Genomic DNA, 20,372 nt, shown 5'->3' with positions numbered 1-20,372 from the left:
CAAGTTGGAGAGGGAGGTGTGCCTCAAGGAAGGTTTACCAGCTAGTACTTTCTTTCTCCACAGTGACCTCTATTATGGGCTCTGCCTTCTATGCAAGATCTGGTAGACCCAAATCTGCCAATAAGAATGGGGGAGGCCAACAAAGTATTGCCTCAGTTCTTGTATAAATTCCAAGCACCAGGTACCTGAATTTGTGCGCCTGACACTTAATGTAAAAGCTGAAGAAGTCCTACTCATGCAGAAGTAGCAGGAAAAAAACAGGTTCAATATAAAAAGGACACAGCAATACTAGAGTAAAATACTTAGCAAATAGTGATTCTTCTTTAACAGTTAACATTTTTTGGCGGTAGGACAAAGCCCCCCTCCCCAAGATAAGCTGTTAGAAAGACCTGTGAATAAAAAGAACTGATAAATCTAATCATTAAACCAGCAGCAGAGTTTCTTCCATGATCACATTTTACCAGTTCATATATTACTAGATGCCATTTATGCAGGTTTTTATTGTTCTTAGCAACAAATTTGACACTGCTGCAAGAGCCTTTGAATGAAAAATGCCACTTTATTGCAATATCCTGTCAAGTAATTACAGCAATTACTTTTAAGTGCTTGTGACCATTTGCTACTGGTCTACATTGTGAAGAAATGCAGAAAACAAAGAGTGCTGAGGGTTCAGGCAACTGTAGTCAAAGGATGCTAAATGCTTTCTACTATGTAGTTTTCATTGACCTTTCAGTAGTTACAACAGTGAAGAATTTACATAATCTGCCTATTTCCTATGTCTCACCTTTAGCTGGTGTACCCCTCCCCCCACCTTCTGTATTTAACAGCAGCACAATTCAGATGGCCAATTTACCAATAACTAGGAGAAAGGCACAAGGAAAAACAATAGTAATTAGAACTTTAACAGATTTTGCTCCCACAGAAAATAGTCAACTCAGACTCATGCAATAAGAAACCATCAAGTAGTTAGAATTCAAGTCTGAACATTAAGTGACAACCTCAAATGGTAACAATTAATTACAAAAAACATGTTTTTTTGGCAAATCTCTTCAAACTGGACGCTACAGAAATCAAGAACGGAAGCATTACAGAAAAGCAGTATCACAGGAAAATCCATGTTTCAGAGAGCTCCCTCCCCTTCCTCCCACAGTAACTCAAAATCCATTCAGGTATTGGAAAATAATGCCATGTTTGCACCTTTAGTACAGAAGCTTGGTTTCAACAGGTAGAAGAAACTGAACACTTTCATGAACTACTAAGCGCTTTTATAGTTTTTCAAAAAGGATAATGTCAACTGACATATCATGTAAGGTACATTTGACAACTTGTGTTTGCTATATATAGTACAATTTTGTGACATAACTAAAAAAATTTTAAAATGAACATTTTTTACATTAGGGATAATGCAACCTTCTTTATGGTCTCTAAAAACCACTGGAAAAAAATTCTTTCCTGTCTTTTTCATGGTATACCTTGTGATTTCTACTACTTAAAACAGAGCACTACTCTAAGAATAGAGCGCTGGTCCAATTGTTTTTCCTACTTTAATATCTATAATGAGCAGTTCAGTTCTATACACAGAAGTCAGTCCTATGCTGTTCAATTGAGCTTATTCCATAGCAAGTCCTTTTAGAATTACAGCCTAAAGCAGTGATTCCCAAACTCTCCGGGATAGTTTGGGCTGCTGTGAGTAGTTGTGGGGGAGGGGGAGGTGCTGGAACTCCCACAATCATGCTGGCGGGAAAAGTTCTATTTTTACATACTTACCGGGGATTGCTTCTGTTCCCGGAGGGACCCCTCTGTGAGCCTCCCTGTGCCTCTGAAGTGCCCCAAAATGCAGTAAGGAGCTACTTCTGATTTTTGCTCAATCACATTTCCTCCATGGGCTCCCTGCAACCTCCAAGAAGCAGCAGTGACCCCTGGTAAGTGTTTAAAAGTGAAAAAATAGAACTTTTCCCGCTGACATGATCACGGGAGCACCAGCACTACTGCCCTGCCCCTTAAGCGGACAGTGACAGCTTCCCAGGCTGGGATGTCGCAATGCCCCAGTTTGGGAACTTCTGGCCTAGAAATTTATTTAGTTCTATATTAAGATAAACACACTAAAGATTTCTTTAGTCCTCCCAATTAATTAAATCCAAACTTATTTGTGAAATATTTATAAACAAAATTCTTATTCTTAACTAGTCACACCCTAATACAAAAAGGCAAAAGTTTTTGGAAGTTTAAACACAATCACACATTCTAGCAACATATTATGACATGTCAAAAATTTCACTTCGTGTCAACATTCCTCTTCAGCTCAATTACAACTTCACTTTGGGTACGGCTAATCTTCTATTGTCCCATTCCCTATGCAATAAATTGAGAAGCTTGAGCAGAATACAGAAAGCCATACATTTTCCCTATAAGGACATCCCTTGCAAATTTTGGGCAACGTGACTGAATAGTTGGTGGCTTCCCAGCTCCAGAGGATCTTGGATGAAGTTTACTCTCTAGATCAGATGTTCCCAAAGTGGTGGGTTGTGACTCACCATTGGGAACCAAAACTGGGTCATTCCCCCTTAAGAGGAATGGCCCAGTAATGGGATGTCCCAATGGCACCACAGTGATCACGGCACCACAGTGATCACGGCACCACAGGAACCCAGGGGTTTTCCCCTACTTGGGGGGTGGGGGTCCTGTTGGCCTTGGAGTGAAAATGCTGAAAATTGCTCCATTTGGCAACTGGAGTGCACTTCCAGTTTTGGGGCGAAAACCCGAAGTGTTCTCCAATCCCCAAACGGAGCAATTTTCAATATTGGGGATGCCCGCAGAGGAGGCTGTGGGCCCTCCAGACCCTCCCAAGGTCAGTAGGACCACCCCAGGTAAGGACGAAAGCCCTTGGGTTCCTACAACGCTGCCATCGCTGCAGCACTGTCGGGACACCTTCCCCCCAGGCCCCATCCCCACAACCACTGGGACTTTGGGAACCAATGATCTAGATCCATTTCAATCTGGTTGCAGGCTGGAGTTCAGAACTGAGACAGCTTTGGTCAGCTTAATGAATACCTGTGGCAGAAACTGGACAGGGAAAGTGTCCCTGTTAGTTCTGCTAGACCTCCTGGTGGCTTTTGGCATCAGTGACCATGGTGTCCTTCTGGGTAGGCTGGTTGAGCTGGGGTTTGGAGGCACCCTTGGGGTGGTTCTGGTCTTTCTTGGCTGACAGATTTCAAAACATGGTGCTGATAAATGTTTATTCCACACCTCAAAGGCCAGGGTTCTGAGTGCTGTAAAGTTCACTTCTATTTTCCATGGTGTTTAACATCGGTATGAAGCTGCTAGGAGAGATCAACCTCAGGTTTAGGGTGAGGTGTCAACATTATGCTGATGGCACCCAGCTTTTTCTCTCTCTTTCCACATAATTCTGGGGGGGGGGCAATCAAGGTCTATGATCGCTCTCTGGAGGCAGTTGAGAGCTGCATGTGGGGGAGACAAGTTGAAATTAAATCCAGATAAGACAGAGGTTCTCCTGGTCCAGAAATGTATGATGTAAGTACTGGACTATTGTCCTGTTGCACTCCCACTGAAGGAGCAGGTCCACAATCAGAGTTCTCTTGGATGTGTTGTTGCTCCTAGACTCCCAGGTGTAAATTTGTAATAGCAGAACAAATAAATAAGACTGTAAGCCACTTTGGGCTATGGCATGCAGGAAATGCAAGAAAACTTTTTTTTTAAAAAAATTTAAATTTAAAACCAACTAACAGTTATGTTAGAGCAGGCTAAGGAAACCAAGACAAAATGGGTTTATTGTCAGTAAAGCTCCCAGTCAAAGTAAAAGGCTACAGTGATGAAACTATTTAAAAGTCAGTTTAAAGTGTTGAGATGGGGCTGGCCAGTCCATAAAAATTCTAGGCACCAGCACTGCATGTTTAGATACTGCTTGAAAAATACTGTAGGTTCCAGTATTCTGGGCATACTAGTATAGTCAGTATCCTTTATTATCCTTCTCCTCAATGGAGGACAGAAACAGGTTACATGGAGTTGCCATTTAAAAACATCCCATGTAGCTAAATGGACACGTACTGATGTTGAATGCTTGCAGAACCACTCCACCTAGCACATGGTTGTGGTCAACAGATCACAGGTCATGTGGCAGGAGCAAAACAGAGGGCAAAAGAGAATGAAAAGCACTAAAAAGGCATAATGAGTGACAAAACATGAGATGAAGAGCATGCCATACCAGCTCTTCATGTTATTTCCAATGATAAATCACACGAAAATGAAGTTCATGCAGCAGATATAGAAGCTGGCACCTCCTGTTTTTCAAGACTAGTTTGCACTCAGAATGTCTGATGAGCTTATACCAAGGCATTTGTACATCATTTGGAATTTACTGGATTAAAGAGTCACGTAACAATTCATAATGAGAAAGAATTGCACTGCATAAACTAGAACTGTCTAAAAATTTTGCTGCGCCCTGACATCTCTTTTTTCTGTTTCAGAATTTTTATGTGCAAGTTATCCATGGTCAAATTAATTCAGGCACTGCCCATGAAACTTAAAAGCTACATCCACTATAATAAATAATAGATCTCTAATAAAACATTTATAAGCCAAATTGATATTTACATGAAAGGAGGCTGATTTGTGGAAGCTGTGTTTTCTTTCAAAGTCATTCATTACATTTTTCAAAGACAAATAATCAGTGACATCAATAGGAAAGCCACACATAAAGAAGGTAAGTGACCAACAGGCATCTCAAAAAATAAAAACAAAAACATAGTCACTAAAGGTTATTCTGCCAGAATTCTGCAAAAAATAAAAAATAAAAATAAAAACACAGTCACTAAAGGTTATTCTGCCAGATCAGGGGTGCCCAAACCCCAGCCCTGGGCCCCTTGAGGACTCCAACCCAATCCGACCCACTGAGAGCCCCCAGTCTCCAATGAGCTCTGGCCCTCTGGAGACTTGCTGGAACCTGCGCAAATGCTCCGAATATGATGGCCAACTGTTCGACTGTGACTGGCCACACAGCTCTCGTGTGAGCTGTGGGATGAGGGCTCCCTCCACTACTTGCCGTTTCATGTCAGTGATACAGCAGTGGCAGCAAAGGAAAGGCTGGCCTTGCTTTGTGCAAGGCCTTTTATACACCATGAGCTACTGCAAGACCTTCATTTAGTCATATAAGTTCCATCTCTCATGTATTCATTTATGTAAATTTATTCGAATTTGAAATGTAAATTAACTTTTTTTCCCCCAAATTTCAGAGAAATTATGTGGCCCTCTTGCCAAAAAGCTTGGACACAACTGTGCCAGATGAAAGACTCTTTCATGAAGGTCGTACTTAAACTGGGGAGATCTCATTACTCTCTTCCCTCGTTATCCATACTCAGTTCATTCCTGAAAATGGCCCTTATAGTGAAAATCCAGATAACAAGTACAATTATTACATAAATTTAAATGGGAAAAATTCTGACTTATGCCAACACCATTTCAAAGTTCACCCAAAACTCACTCAAAGTTCACCCAAAACTCACCATAACTGCCTAATACTATAAGTATTAGTTGCAAACTATGAGCACCTCTCTTACATTTCACCTGCTTTTTTCCTATGAGTTTTCTCATCTTCATTAGGACCCATATTCACAGTAATTTGTAAAAATGCAGCACACAAACAGGGAGCATGTAATATATGTGCTTCGAAAGTGTGGGGACGTGCTACCCATCAGGCAGTGCGTCTCACACAAAGGAGAATGCCTCTTCCCTAGTGGTGCTCAATCTTCCAAGGGTCCTGAAAAGCACTCCCCCAAAGCCAGCAGGAGGATACCCAAGAAAGAGAGCCTTTCTGAACCTCTGTCCTACCAGGGGGAGAAATCAAAATTCAGTCCAGTCTCCTAGAACTCCCTCCTGGGCACGTGAGGCAAATTCATCCCCTTTTCTGCCTCCAGAGCCAAGAGAGGAGTGGAGGTCTAACCATTAGTTAAAATGAGAGGTAGATCTTGCCTCGGCAAGGGACATGGTTCTCCCGCCACTATTCCCAGACCTAATATCAAAAATCTTGGTATGGAGAAAGAAGGATGTTGTTAATATGTGCAGTATGGATAAATGAAAATTTGTATAGCAAACATATGGATAAAAAGGGAGTAGTGTACTTTCCGACCATTCAAAGCACTATATTCTGCCATTGAGAAAAGGTGAGAGCCAGTGTAACGTAGCAGATAGTGCTGGGTTTTTGATCAGGGACACCTGGATTCAAAATCCTCTCCAGATGTTTTATCTATTTACTTAAATTACAGTGGCTCACATCCATCCCTTCCATCCTATCTCTCTCCTGCCTTTCTATCATTCCCCATTGTGTACAGGAGGGGCCCCGTATCCATGGATCCTGTATCTGCAGTTTCAGTTAATTGTGGATCAGATTCGGAGGGCCCCCCTGCATGTCCTCTCATCTCCAGAGGGTCTTCTGAGCCCCACAGATGCCGTGGGCAGTTGCAAAGCTATAATAAAAAGGTGACTTCCAATTTTATCATAAAACTGGAAGTGTCACTTTTACACTAAAACTAGAAGTCACTTTTTTTACTCTGTCATTCTGAGGCCTGCAGAGACTGTGGGCAGATGCACACGGCCTCTGTGGGAAGTCCCTCCAGAGGTGAGGGAAGTGCAGCTCCCTTCACCTCCAGAGGTTGGGAGCGTCCCCCCATATCCACAAATTCAACTGTCCGCGGAGGGTTCCAGAACAAAACCCCCATGGATACGGGGCACACCTGATCTACATGTTATGAATTGGGGAGGGGGGAGAAGAGATCTATCTATTTTTTGCTTCTTGAAGTCTGGCAAGTACAGATAGGGTTGTATAAATAAGAATACAGGTCCAGCCTATTTATACACATATCTTTTATACACGAATTTGACTCCTGCAAATGAGAAGGAATGTGCTGATCCCTGGAGAAGGGGAAAATGCATCCCTTTAAAAACAGCTTAAAAAACTGAACAGTCCTTTAACAATAGCCTCCTTAATGAGAGAGAGAGAGAGAGAGAGAGAGGGCAGCTGGCTGACAATCCATCAATCCTTCTCTCTCCAGCGGACCCCTCCCTTCCCCCTGAGCACGTGAAAGAAAGGTGATCACTTTGCATTGGTGAAGGGAAAAACTGAGTGAAGTGCCTTTTTAAGCGCTTGGAGGAGGACCGATTGATGGATTGTCTTCTTAATGACTCTTATCTTACATCACAAAGGTCAGTAAAGCTGTTTTTAAATCACCGGAGCACAGAAACTCTGTTTCTTTTTTACTTTTTAAAAAACTCCAACTGTTTTTTAAATTGATTTGCTATAGTGCATTTTTTGCCAACCACGTGAGTGCTTGGAATGGAACCCACACGAATAATTAGTCTCAACCTGTACATGCATAGCTCCAAAGAACACATTTTTTTAAAAAAAACAGCATGGAGATTATAGATCTTGTTGAATTATAGGTTCCAGGGCAATGAAAATAATTGTCAGTTAGGCAGTCACCTAGCTGCCATACTAACTTTTGATGCAATTCTAAATGCAACTTAGAAAGCCCTCTAAATGATGAGCTACATCTGTCTTGGTTATGCAAGCCAAAAGACTGTCAGACTTGAGGCTATAAATGAAAGGACAAGAGTGAAACATCAGTTCAGGGACTCTTAAGTTCTACCATAGGAATAATTTCTTTAAAGCACAAGGGAACCCATTTCATTACCTTAAATGACTCCATGTTTCTGATGCAAGCCTATTACAACATTTCATTAGAGAAGACAAACTATTTGTGCACTGAACAAGTTAATTTCATAGCTGGGTGAGTGAGATTATTTAATGAGCAAGTTATGGTATTAGAATCTTTGAAATATATTGAGAGTAAATTCATTTGAACATTAATTGCAGGCACTAGAGCTTTTAAACAGAGTTCATTTCTCTGGTCTCTTAGAGTCATCTTGTCGAAGTTTGTGCTTCTTAATTTTAAAGTGATTTCCTACAAAATTAGTGAAAGGAGGGATGTGGAAAGAAAACTGACTTGCTTGTGGCTGAAGTCCAAGAATATGGCTGAATGAGATTTCTTTCAAGTGCTAGAAGGTGTTACAGTTTTACCATGAAAAAAGGGTTTGCCATGAAAAAGGGTATTAAGATGGCTTGAACCCTGAAACAATATACAGCCAGAATCTAAAGAACTGCACAACAAACTCTATGTGAAAAGGAGGGCTCTGGGCCTCTGCTTCTGGACCAGCAGCCCCATTTGCACATTGCAAAGCCCTTTTGAACCTGGGAACCTTTTGAATCTGCTTTCAAAAGCAGATTGTGACATGACATGGAGATGACTGTTGTTTAAGGAAGAAAAATCAAAATCTCACTTTGTGAGGCCAAGCCCTTGGCTGCAACTGAAGTAGGTCTCTGAAACCTGGCTTATTTCAAAGCTATAAAAGTCAGTGCTAATTATTTCATTGTTCTTTCCAAAATTAAATGAGCTTAGAATTTCACCTTTCAGCAAGTTTTTTTTTAAAGTTATTTTGCTTTCTCTCTTACAACGTTTAAAGAACTTTAATCAATTACAATTTGAAAGCACTTATAAAAATAACCAGGAAAAACACATAATAGAAATAAGAACAGGGAAGATTCCAAATGCAACTCCTTAATGAGAAAGTATAGTCATTAAAAGATTTATACTCTACATTTTCCTCTCCTGACAGGGAGGCACTCGCTTACTACAAAAACTAAATACAACAAAACGGCTAAAATAAATAACGAAAGACAAAAACAAAGACTTCAGCAAAACAAAATCATCATGACCCAGCATTTCATCATAAAGTAAAAGCAAAGAAGATCAGAAAAGTCAGTACCAGAGCATCGACCTCATTTCCTGGAGTTCCACTGCTTGGGTGCCACCACTGATAAGACCCTTTCCCACATCAGCACCAGGCCCACCACAGCTAACAGTAGAACATATAGAAGAGCCCTCTCAAATGATCTAGGACTAGGCAGTTTCATATGGGGGGGATGCGGCCCTTCAGATACTCAGGTCCCAAGTCATTTAGAGCCTTAAAGCCAGCACCTTTGATTGCACTTGGAAACATTCCAGCAACTAGTGCAGGTGACACAGCACAGGCATAACAAGATCCCCATGCTGACAGCAGTCTACCAGCAGCATTCTACAGGACCTGAAGTTTGTGGGTTGCCTTTAAGGGCAGCCCCACGTAGAGCGCATATTCTAGTAGGCAAGAAGAAGTGCTGCCCCTGTTTGTTCCCCTTACCCCATCCCTGGCCACCAGAAGCAGAAACTCATAACATGAGGGAAGGATGAGAATCTTGCGGAAAATCACTGAGATAACAGCACATAAGAACAGCCCCACTGGATCAGGCCATAGGCCCATCTAGTCCAGCTTCCTGTATCTCACAGCAGCCCACCAAATGCCCCAGGGAGCACACCAGATAACAAGAGACCTCATCCTGGTGCCCTCCCTTGCATCTGGCCTTCTGACATAGCCCATTTCTAAAATCAGGAGGTTGCACATACACATCATGGTTTGTAACCCATAATGGATCCTTCCTCCAGAAACTTGTCCAATCCCCTTTTAAAGGCGTCCAGGCCAGACGCCATCACCACATCCTGCAGCAAGGAGTTCCACAAACCAACCACACACTGAGTAAAGAAATATTTTCTTTTGTCTATTCTAACTCTCCCAACACTCAATTTTAGTGGATGTCCCCTGGTTCTGGTGTTATGTGAGAGCGTAAAGAGCATCTCTCTATCCACTCTGTCCATTCTCTGCATAATTTTGTATGTCTCAATCATGTCCCCCCTCAGGCGTCTCTTTTCTAGGCTGAAGAGGCCCAAATGTCATAGCCTTTCCTCTTAAGGAAGATGCCCCAGCCCAGTAATCATCTTAGTCACTCTCTTTTGCATCTTTTCCATTTCCACTATGTCTTTTTTGAGATGTGGCGACCAGAACTGGACACAATACTCCAGGTGTGGCCTTACCATCGATTTGTACAACAGCATTATAATATTAGCTGTTTTGTTCTCAATACCTTTTCTAATGATCCCAAGCATAGAATTGGCCTTCTTTACAGCCACCGCACCAAATAGGAAGGGGGTAGAAGTTCCACAATAGTAATTGGTTACTAAAAACAACTCTTGGAGGGCATGACATATGCACACATATAGCACAATCCAAACCCCCGGGGGCTGGGTTTAAGTATAGGCCCTCAGTTTGGCTGTACTTGTCCTAACAGGTGACTAAGCAGCCATCGGGTAGATGGGACTCATTAGCCTGGGAAGGCAGCTCATCTGAGAGAAGGAAAACTCTGATCCCAAACCTCCACTACCTTGTGGCTACATCCAGTTATGGAAAAGGCTTCAGGAGTCAACCAGAAGGCAAAATCTGGAGCCGGAGTCCCTGAGGCAGTTCATGGCTGAACACAGTCACATTCTAGCAACTCCTGCGACGCCGCTGGAACCAACCGTACTGGCTTCTGCCATTCCACTGGACCATTTCAGTGACATGGAGAGGGGGGATTTGCTGCATGGGTAACAGTCTATCCTCCATATCTAATTTACCCAGGCTTTGTGCACTGGAGAAGACACTTTGTTCCAGAACCACCATTCAGAGCGCGATACCATAGTCTTCCGAGACTGAAGGTTGCCAACAGCACAATCCAGAAGACACTCTCCACCAATTTGAGAGGGCCTGAGAGGGAAGAGGGAATGCAAAGTTCAAGCTATTTAGGTCAACACTCACACCTTTAAGCAACAGGAACTTGGTAATTCATCCAGAGGTGACCTGCTGTGCTATTCAATATCTGAACAATCTTTGGCTCAAACTCCCTGACAAACCCTTGCCAGTGGGCTCAGGAATTCACCAACCAGACATCCTCATGCAGGAAGCACTATTTGCATAAATTGCTTCAAAGAAGTTTATCAGAGCTGAATATACAGCCGCCATGATCTACATAACCACTGTGGCACTTTTTCAAATTTCCAGGATCATTCAAATAGCACTGGTCGCACATGCAGATCCAACCTGGAAGCTCTGATTCCCACAAACTGTGCCTTCCCATGGAAATCCTGCTCAGCCACACACTTGGCAACAGCCCTAGATGTTCCCTACAAAGACATTTGTATGGGGACTTCTGGACAGTATAACCCATCCCTTAGGCAAATTTTCAAAAGCATGCATCTAAGCTGCCAGACCAGAAGCAGCATCTCTAGAAATCAGCTGATGTCGTGTGCAGCACGCTGAATTCTCAATAGTCTTCCCAATGCAATTTTATACATGTTTTATTGAGAAGTAAATTCCACTGTGTTCAGTGAGATTTACTTCCATGAATGAATGTACAGGATTGTAGCCTGATACAAAAATGGAGTCCTGCCCTGTGCCAACAAGGAAAATAACTTTTGAATTGTGACTCCAAAATGAAAACAAAATGCTGTTAAAACTTATATTTTCATGAATGTGCATAAATTCATATTCTTGCTGTCAAGAAGGTTATGGAAAGTAAATTCTTAGTTCTCAAGAAAAATGCACGCGCACACACAAATCCATTATTTTTTACAATACCCAACTATTTCATATTCTCTTTATTACTCCACTGGGCCACTTCACCCCTTAAATTCTTTTTCTTTATCTGAGTTCCATAATATTGTATCTTATTTCTTTACTGCACCAGCCTCCTATCTCCACTAAGCTTTAATGTTTCTTCCCCTTCACGTTCTACAGCGGTACTCCATGAATCTTACCTTATCTTTCCTTTCTATTTCTAATAGTGCACTGAAACACACTTTGAATGGCTTTATATTACCAATAAGGTTGCACAAAGACCACCATTAAAATCTTTGCTGCAGATATCTATTAAGTTCAACAATTCCAAAACCTAGTCACAGTTTCTCATAAAACTCAAGTGTCAACGTTCAAGCCCAGGCACTCAAACACACACCCCACTCCACTATAATTTTCCTAGTGAAAGAAGAGATGTATCAAGTTTAGTATAAAGCAAGATGGGCTTCAGGATTTTCTCCCTTTGCTGAAGGTCAAATGGAAGAGAGAATGTAAAATTATATTGCCCAAGTTACTACAAATCTCAGTCATGCTTATGAACAGGAATTTGAAGAGATCTGGAGCTGTGATGCAGTGAATGCGACACCTGAGCATATTATGTGGGCTTGTTCAGTAGTGTGACTTTTCTGGGAAGAAGTTATTGTGTGTGTGTTATTGTGTGTTAGCATATTGCAACCATCACTGGTATTTTTTGTTACATAGGTCCTTTTTAATTATCTACCTGCAGCACAGAAGTTAACAGAGGAACAATGAAAACAGACTCTCAGTGCCATCACTGTTAAGTAATTTCTACCCAATGTTTCATATACACAACTGGGATCAAATGTGTACACCTGTGGGCTGGGCAGAAATGTGTAATGGCCCTGGGCATATTAGAACACTGGAGAAATAGGTGCCCTCCTATCATAACCTAGTGGATTGGGGACCTTTTAATATCAACATCTGAACAAATGACATGTATTGTGTATTGGCAACCTTCAGTCTCGAAAGACTATGGTATCGCGCTCTGAAAGGTGGTTCTGGCACAGCATCTAGTGTGGCTGAAAAGGCCGATTCGGGAGTGACAATCCCTTCCACACCGGGAGCAAGTGCAGTCTGTCCCTGGTCTGTCTCCCTAGCTATGGGCCTTCCTTCTTTGCCTCAGACTGTTGGCAAAGTGTCTCTTCAAACTGGGAAAGGCCATGCTGCACAGCCTGCCTCCAAGTGGTCTGCTCAGAGGCCAGGGTTTCCCACCTGTTGAGGTCCACTCCTAAGGCCTTCAGATCCCTCTTGCAGATGTCCTTGTATCGCAGCTGTGGTCTACCTGTAGGGCGCTTTCCTTGCACGAGTTCTCCATAGAGGAGATCCTTTGGGATCCGGCCATCATCCATTCTCACGACATGACCAAGCCAACGCAGGCGTCTCTGTTTCAGCAGTGAATACATGCTAGGGATTCCAGCACATTCCAGGACTGTGTTGTTTGGAACTTTGTCCTGCCAGGTGATGACGAGGATGCGTCGGAGGCAGCGCATGTGGAAAGCGCTCAGTTTCCTCTCTTGTTGTGAGCGAAGAGTCCATGACTCGCTGCAGTACAGAAGTGTACTCAGGACGCAAGCTCTGTAGACCTGGATCTTGGTATGTTCCGTCAGCTTCTTGTTGGACCAGACTCTCTTTGTGAGTCTGGAAAACGTATAGACACAACTATAGACATATAGACACAACTATGCACACACACATTTGGAAGCCATTTTTAAATACATATGCATAGTGTATTTTTTATTTATGATTTAAGGTTAATAGTGTAGATTGCCATCGATTGTTCTCTTTTTCTTGTATACGTACAGCATTGTTATGTATATATAATTTCCCTCTTTTTCCTTTTCTTTTTCTATCTGTTCTTTCTAATTTATACTTTTCTCTTTTCACTAATAAAAGGTGAAAAAAAATTTTTTTTAAAGAATTTGAAAAGATAATCTTATCTTACAGTGGATAACAACTTGTGTTATTTAAGCCAAGTAGGAACTTGAGTAAGTTGTTGCATCAAACACTGTTTCCACATATAATGCTTAAAATACTTTTGCATTCATATGGTGCTTAGAGTGTCAAAAGAGCATCACGTAATTACACTGCTGTAATTTTACAACAATCCTGTAAAGTAGATCTTGCCTCCATTTTACACATAGGTGTACATGTGTGATGAAGATAAATGTCAGTTGCCTGATTTACAAAAAAAAAAAAAAAAATACATATACAAGGCCAGGGCTTCTATCACACAGTTATTCTGTGCTCCTGTGTGATATGCCTAAGATACTGCTAAGTCAATGCAATGCCTCCACTGAATGCAAGGCCAAGAAAGATCCCTTATCTTCCTTTATGTGATTTTTCAAGAATCCAGCCAGTCCAAAGGGACTGACCTGCTCCCTGCTTCCCTCAACAGAAGTGCTGACAAAATATTGTAGAATATAACTTGAACAAGTGAAGGAATCATAGTTCTGTGGAAAAGGACATGTTTTATATGCAGAAGGTCCCGGGTTCAGTTCTTGGCATCTCTAAGTAGGGCTAGGAAAGCCCACTGCCAGAAACCCAGGAGAGCCACTGCCTGTCATGGTAGACAACACTAAAGTGAATACCGTAACAATGTTTTCTGTGAATTATCTATAAAACATGAACCAAAAAGGGAGCAAAGGTCAAAATATGGAAAAATGTGTCCTGGGAACCATTTCTCACAGGCCACGCCATGAAACAGCGTTGACAGCTAGCTGTGGAAGAACTTTAGGAGCTTTATAAACAATAAACCAAACCACTGGAAAAAAATCATTAAAAAACCTTTCAAAAACATCTGCTTAACTGGCCATTTTGGCCAGAGTTGTCAAATGCTTTATCATGGCTAAACCATCTAACAGCCCCATCTTACACTTACTGGCCATCATTAGTTCCTGCTTTGCCATAAGCAGTCAGATCTGTCACAAAAACACTATATCAGCATGCCACTTGGTACCCGTCCCTGTCATCAGAAGTTATCACACTTCCAGAGGACATAAGATGGCAGAGGAGGTGGGGATGGGTGGATCAGGTCCTGGGAGGGGTGGCAAGACTGGCAGTGCAGATATCCTAATCCCCTTCCCAGGCCTTATCCTGACAGCAAAATAGCCATCACAGGTTTGAGTAGAACCATCTGCATCATAGAGGCTGACCTCTGGGAAATGGAACAACTGTTCCCTTATCTAGAGGAGACCTCTGCAAGTTTCCCCCCAACACAGGATGCAGTGGTTGCCACTTTGGAACTGCTGCATCAACGGAGGCTAGGATACATAAGATTCAGCTGTTAATTACCTTTTAAATAAATATTTTCCTGATATTTGTTTTACAAAATGAAAAAGAACACTTTACACTATGAGGAGAAAGCGTTATTTTGCTCATGTTCAACATAACTTCAATTGCCTAGTTTTAACTCTGTAACAAACTAGGATAGGGTTTTTTCAGAGCCAACATCTCTTTAATAGTACTAGCCCCATTTAGTCACAGGATGACATCTTTCACAGGTACACAACTTGCTTAAGGATAGAGCAATGACTTCATTGGGCCAGAAGTACCTTCGTGAGCCTCTTGTCAAAGAGAATGGAATTAAAGCTCTGCTGAAGTGCTTTTGTGAATTAAGCCTATGGAGCTTCAAGGCTTAAATTATGTGTCTAAAAGAACACCAAATCCTCTGGCAAATGCATTTTTAATGCCAGATCAGCTATTGCTGTTCCAAAACATTTTTCATGCTCTCCTTATTTTTAACAAATGCAGAGCCTACAAGCGTCATTTCTTATGCACCACTTATGCAATGTGGGGGCATTTACAGTGCAAGACTGACTACAGATTCAAGTCTGAAACATCACCACATACCATCGCTGGAAATAAAAAAAAAATACTGTATGACACATTTCCTTGCTCAGCAAAGTATATCAAAAAACAAGTGAGCACAAAGATTTTGCCAGTCATTGAGTGTAATGGCTAGAGCATGTCTAAATCCCTTCATCTAGTGATTACGTTTCAGTTACAAGCACAAATTCGCTGAGCCATGCTTACCAGAAAGCATTATCCTGCAAACTAAGAACCACAGTCCAACTGACCTACAGCATGTCCCTCCAGGTCCTGACCTATTTCCCCCAATAAACAAACACTGCCACCTCTGACTAGTAAAAAAGAAAAGCCAACAATGAATTCAAAAATGAATAATGAGAAGAAATGAATAATGATTAGAAATTCACAAACATCCATTCATTCACGAAAACACATGACAGGTTAATTTCATTTCTGCACATTAGCTCATCGATGATGTGTCACCAATCACCCGATGTGCAAGTTCCTTGTTGGATGCGTCAGATACTATGCATATCTGGGTATATGCCAAACAGGGGCACAGAACAGCAATGCTGAATTTAAACTGTAACAATGTTTTATCTCCTTTAAACTACCAAGAATGTCCTTTTAAGAAAAACAAACAGAAAATGATGCACAATGAAGTCAGAGCTGTGGAAAACTCAAGCTTCTTTCACTGCCTTAAAAAACATCTTTCAATCCTTCAAACCAGAGGCAACAGCTAAGAGTAAAATAAGAGATTCTCTTTTCTGTGCATATAGGGAAAAATCTATCCACATTATGCCAATGGAGCTGTTTTCATATCAGCTGTAAAGTCTAGCAGCTGCTGCTCTAGGGGAGCTATTAAATCCCATAGTGGGGAAGGAAGAGCAACTGGAGAGCTAATTCACATCCCCAAGAGGCATGAAACCCGCTTCATTAAACACACAGTGGCCTAGACCCTTCCCCAGCAACACTATCCATAAATAACAAGCAGCACATGCATGTCTAGGGTTGTCCATTGGGAAAAGGGGAAACTGCAGGATTTAAAGGGACAGTGAAGGCACAGAGCTGTAAAAGGAAGAAGGGAGTCTACCAATGGAGGAAAACAGGGAAGCATCTGTTACAGGTGCAGTGTTGAGGGGAAAGTGTTTAAAGTGTAAGCAGACTTGCTCATAAGCAAGTTAAATAAGAGGGAAGGAATGGTGTAAGCTGAATAAAGAATACGTGGACTGCATTCAGGAGAGAGAAGCAGGGGGCAATTCTAAGAGGGAAGAGGGCTTGTTCCCTTGTAACTGTGCCAGTGGTTCCCTGAAAAAGAACACAGAGCCCTCTTCTGCCTTCTTCTGATCTACAACTAGAGGTGTTTCTTTCCAGTGAGTGAAATAGGATTACAGCCTACGCCTTACTGACCCCAATGGCCTTATGTTTGAGTAAGGTAAATAACACCATTTTCAAACATCTCTACCCATAATCACTTATTTCAGTGATTTTCAACCTCTCATCACAAGGCACACTTGACATGGCACTAAAAAGGTCAGGGCACACCATCACTTTATTGGCAATTGGCAAGGCACACTTGCCCCAATGGTCCTACTAATATATGACCCTCTCCCAAATTCCTGTGGCACACCAATGTGCATGTCACAGTGGTTTAAAATGGCCAGTTTGGGGTTTTTAGACCGCCTTTTTGGTTTATGCACATTTTACCATCCTGACCCCACTCATCCATCTGTAGGAAAGAAAAGAGGGAGATCCAATAATAAAAGGACTGAATGGACGGGGGGGGGGAGAGATGATGGGGGTCAGTGGGGAATGGTGGAAAGGCTTCTCTAGAAACAGTGAGGCAGTCTATGATGAAGCACTGTATGAGTGTAACTTGCAAACCTCCAGAAGGCAAGGATGCTGTGCAAGCCACGTGGGGGGGGGGGAGGTGGAATCTGCTGCGGCGAACCTCACCAAGGCAGAGAAGGATGCTGCTGCTGCAGCAAGCTCTGGAGGCTCAAAAGCCCAATCCTATCCACACTTTCCTGGGAGCAAGCACCCATGCCTAGGAATGGGCTGCCAGGTTGCAATCCTACTCACGCTTTCCTGAGAGTAAGCTCCATTGACCACAATCGACCTTACTACTGAGTAGACATGCATAGGATTCGGCTGTCAGGTTGCAATCCTACCCACGCTCTCCTGAGAGTGAGCTCCGTTGACTGTAATGGGTCTTACTCCCGAGTAGACGTGCCTAGCCTTGGGCTCCAAGAGCGCAAGCCCTGCACCGGACAGAGGGGAGCGCCAGACAGACACCCAGGCTGGCCACTGGACAGAAGGATGAAGCTGGTGGCTGCAAAAGGGAAGGAAGGGAGGGGGGGGCACTGCAGCCACTGAAAGGTGCAGGCTCCCCCAACACGCACAGGGGAGATCGGTGGGAGAGGTCTTGGAGGGGGCGCGCTTGGCAGCAGCTGCAGATGCTGGCAGGCTACGCGGCGCGAGGCGAGGCGGAGACGTACCTGGCCCAGCAGAGGCGGCCGCAGACGCCCCCGGCAGTGCGGCTCGCTGCGGCTGGGGCTGGGGGCGGCCCCCGGGGCTGAGGTCGGCGGCGGAGCCCGGACGGCCCTTCAGCGTCGCCAGCAGCAGCAGCTGCGAGAGCAACGCGGTGCCCGGTCCCCGAAGCCAGCGGAACGGCGAGCGCCCGCAAGTCCCCTGCATGGCGAGCAGCCAGGGGGCAGCGGAGGCATATTGCGGGCCAGCGAGAGCGGCGGGCGGCGCTGAGCCGCCGCGGGAAGAGGGGCTCGCTGGCTGGCTGGCACGCGCTCTCCCGCCTGCGGTGGGGCAGGAGGCGGCCCGCGCTCCCACGTGACGGAGGAGGGAACCGCTCGCCCTCCCCTCACCTGAGCCCGCTTTCTGCAGGGGGGAAGAGGTCCGCGCCTCGGCCGCCTCCCTCCCTCAGGGCTCTCGGTCTGAGCGCTGCTGCCGCGGAGGAGGCGTTGCTCCAGGCCCGGGCAAAGCAGCCACCCTGCCTGCAGGACTCTAGAGGTGGGGGCGACTATTTTCTCTAGGGGGGCCATGATGTCAGGCATCTCTACTGGCGGGCAAAAGGAAAGGAGGGGTCTGCAGAAGCATCAAAGACCCGAAACTTCCCCCATTTTCATGAAGGGAAAAGAATGTGGGGTGTTTTTTTGGGGGGGGAGGGAAGATGCATTCATGATCTCTAAAGCAGTGGAACAAGAATTGGCAGCGAAGAAATGCATGTCTGCACGCAATGGGAAATGTATTGCCTACTTAGAAAGAACATGCAGCGTATCCTTTCCTTTACACACCAGTGCAATGCACAGGCTTGCAACGCTGCAGAAGCTAAACATATCACTCTGATGCACGTAGTATTTGCTTGTATTGAAAGTGCATATTTAACAGCTATTTCACACCTTGTTGGCATCCTGCAGTCTCCCAAGACTATGGTATTGTGCTCTGAATGGTGGTTCTGGAACACTGTCCTCTCCAGTGCGTGAAGCCTGGGTCAAGTAGGTATGGAGGATAGACTGTTTCCCATGCAGCAAATCCCCCCTCTCCACATCGCTGAAATGGTCCAATGGAAAGGCAGAGGCCAATATGGTTGGTTCCAGCGGCATAGCAGGAGTTGCCAAAATGTGACTGTATACAACCGCGAACTGCCTCAGGGACTCCGGCTCCGGATTTTGCCTCGAGGTTGACTCCTGAAGCCTTTTCCATAACTGGATGTAGCCACAAGGCAGTGGAGGTTTGGGATCAGAGTTTTCCTTCTCTCACATGAGCTGCCTTTTCAGGCTAATGAGTCCCATCTACCCGGTGGCTGTTTAGTCGGCTCTTAAGACAAGTACAGCCAAACTGAGGGCCTATTCTTCTCTCCTGCCCCAGGGGAAATTTTATTTCACACGTATCTAACACCTATATAGCGCCTATATAACCTATTTAATACCTATATAGCGCCTGTCCAGCACCTACCTATTTAACACCTATCTAGCACCTACATTACACCTATTTAACACCTATATAGTGCCTATCTAGCACCTATATAACATTTCTCGATGACACATTGCTGATGCTTTGATACATATTAAAATAAAATTTATTTACATAAAAGCAAGAGGAAAGATATGCTAGTCAAATACATTGGAACATTGGTTTTTTGTTTTTTTTTTACAATATTCATTACTTTTAAAAAGCAAAGTACAGTAGATTTGAATTTATTGAATCTACCTAGTTGAGCTGAATTCTCCTAGCTTTCTGAGTTGAATCTCCTTAGAACCAGGGGTGGATCCAGTGTCTGTATTTGGGAGGGGGCCATGAGCACTACCTTCAGAGCCCAGGTCAACCGGGCAGGTAGACCTGGGCTCTCGACTTGGAGCCCAGGATCCACCAGCTGAGTAGACCTGGGCTCCTGATTGAGCTTATCGCCTACATAAGAACATGAGAAGAGCCCTGCTGAATCAGTCCAAAGGCCCATCTAGTTCAGCTTCCTGTATCTCACAGTGGCCCACCAAATGCTTCAGGAAGCACAAAAGACAGCAAGACACAACCTGCATCTTGGTGTCCTCTCCTGCATCTGGCATTGAGGTAGCCTACTTCTAAAATCAGGGGCTTGCACATACCTATCATGACTTGTAACCTGTGATGGAATTTCCTCCAGAAATTTGTCCAATCCCCTCTTAAAGGCATCTAAGCAAGTTGCCATCACCACTTCCTGTCCTAACTCTCCCAACACTCAATTTTAGCAGATGTCCCCTGGTTCCGGTGTTATGTGAGAAGGAAAAGAATATCTCTCTAGCCATCCCTTGCATAATATTATATGTCTCAATCATGTCCCCCCTCAGGCCTCTGTGGCTATTTGCTGGGTGGCTAGACCTGACATCCCGCCTGGACTTGGAGCCCAGGTCTACCTATTCGGGTAGACCTGGGCTCCTGATTGAGCTGAAAGCTCTGTGGCTGTTTACTGGGTGGGTAGACCTGAGTTCCCATTCCATCCAATC

At 43.8% G+C, this 20,372-nt stretch overlaps 1 protein-coding gene across 1 annotated transcript in view; it reads right to left on the bottom strand.

Annotated features, from left to right (window-relative positions):
- Window positions 1–18,075, bottom strand: part of FAM171B (family with sequence similarity 171 member B) — a 41,028-nt gene extending 22,953 nt beyond the window's left edge. Inside the window, exon 1 of the mRNA XM_066621701.1 lies at window positions 17,877–18,075. Within this exon, the coding sequence (XP_066477798.1) occupies window positions 17,877–18,075 (199 nt within the window). The remainder of the gene's footprint in view (window positions 1–17,876) is intronic.
- Between the last annotated feature and the right edge of the window lie 2,297 nt (window positions 18,076–20,372).

Source organism: Tiliqua scincoides, chromosome 1, assembly GCF_035046505.1.
Source record: "Tiliqua scincoides isolate rTilSci1 chromosome 1, rTilSci1.hap2, whole genome shotgun sequence".
NCBI classification, from domain to species: domain Eukaryota; kingdom Metazoa; phylum Chordata; class Lepidosauria; order Squamata; family Scincidae; genus Tiliqua; species Tiliqua scincoides.
This window is presented reverse-complemented; position numbering and strand designations above follow the sequence as displayed.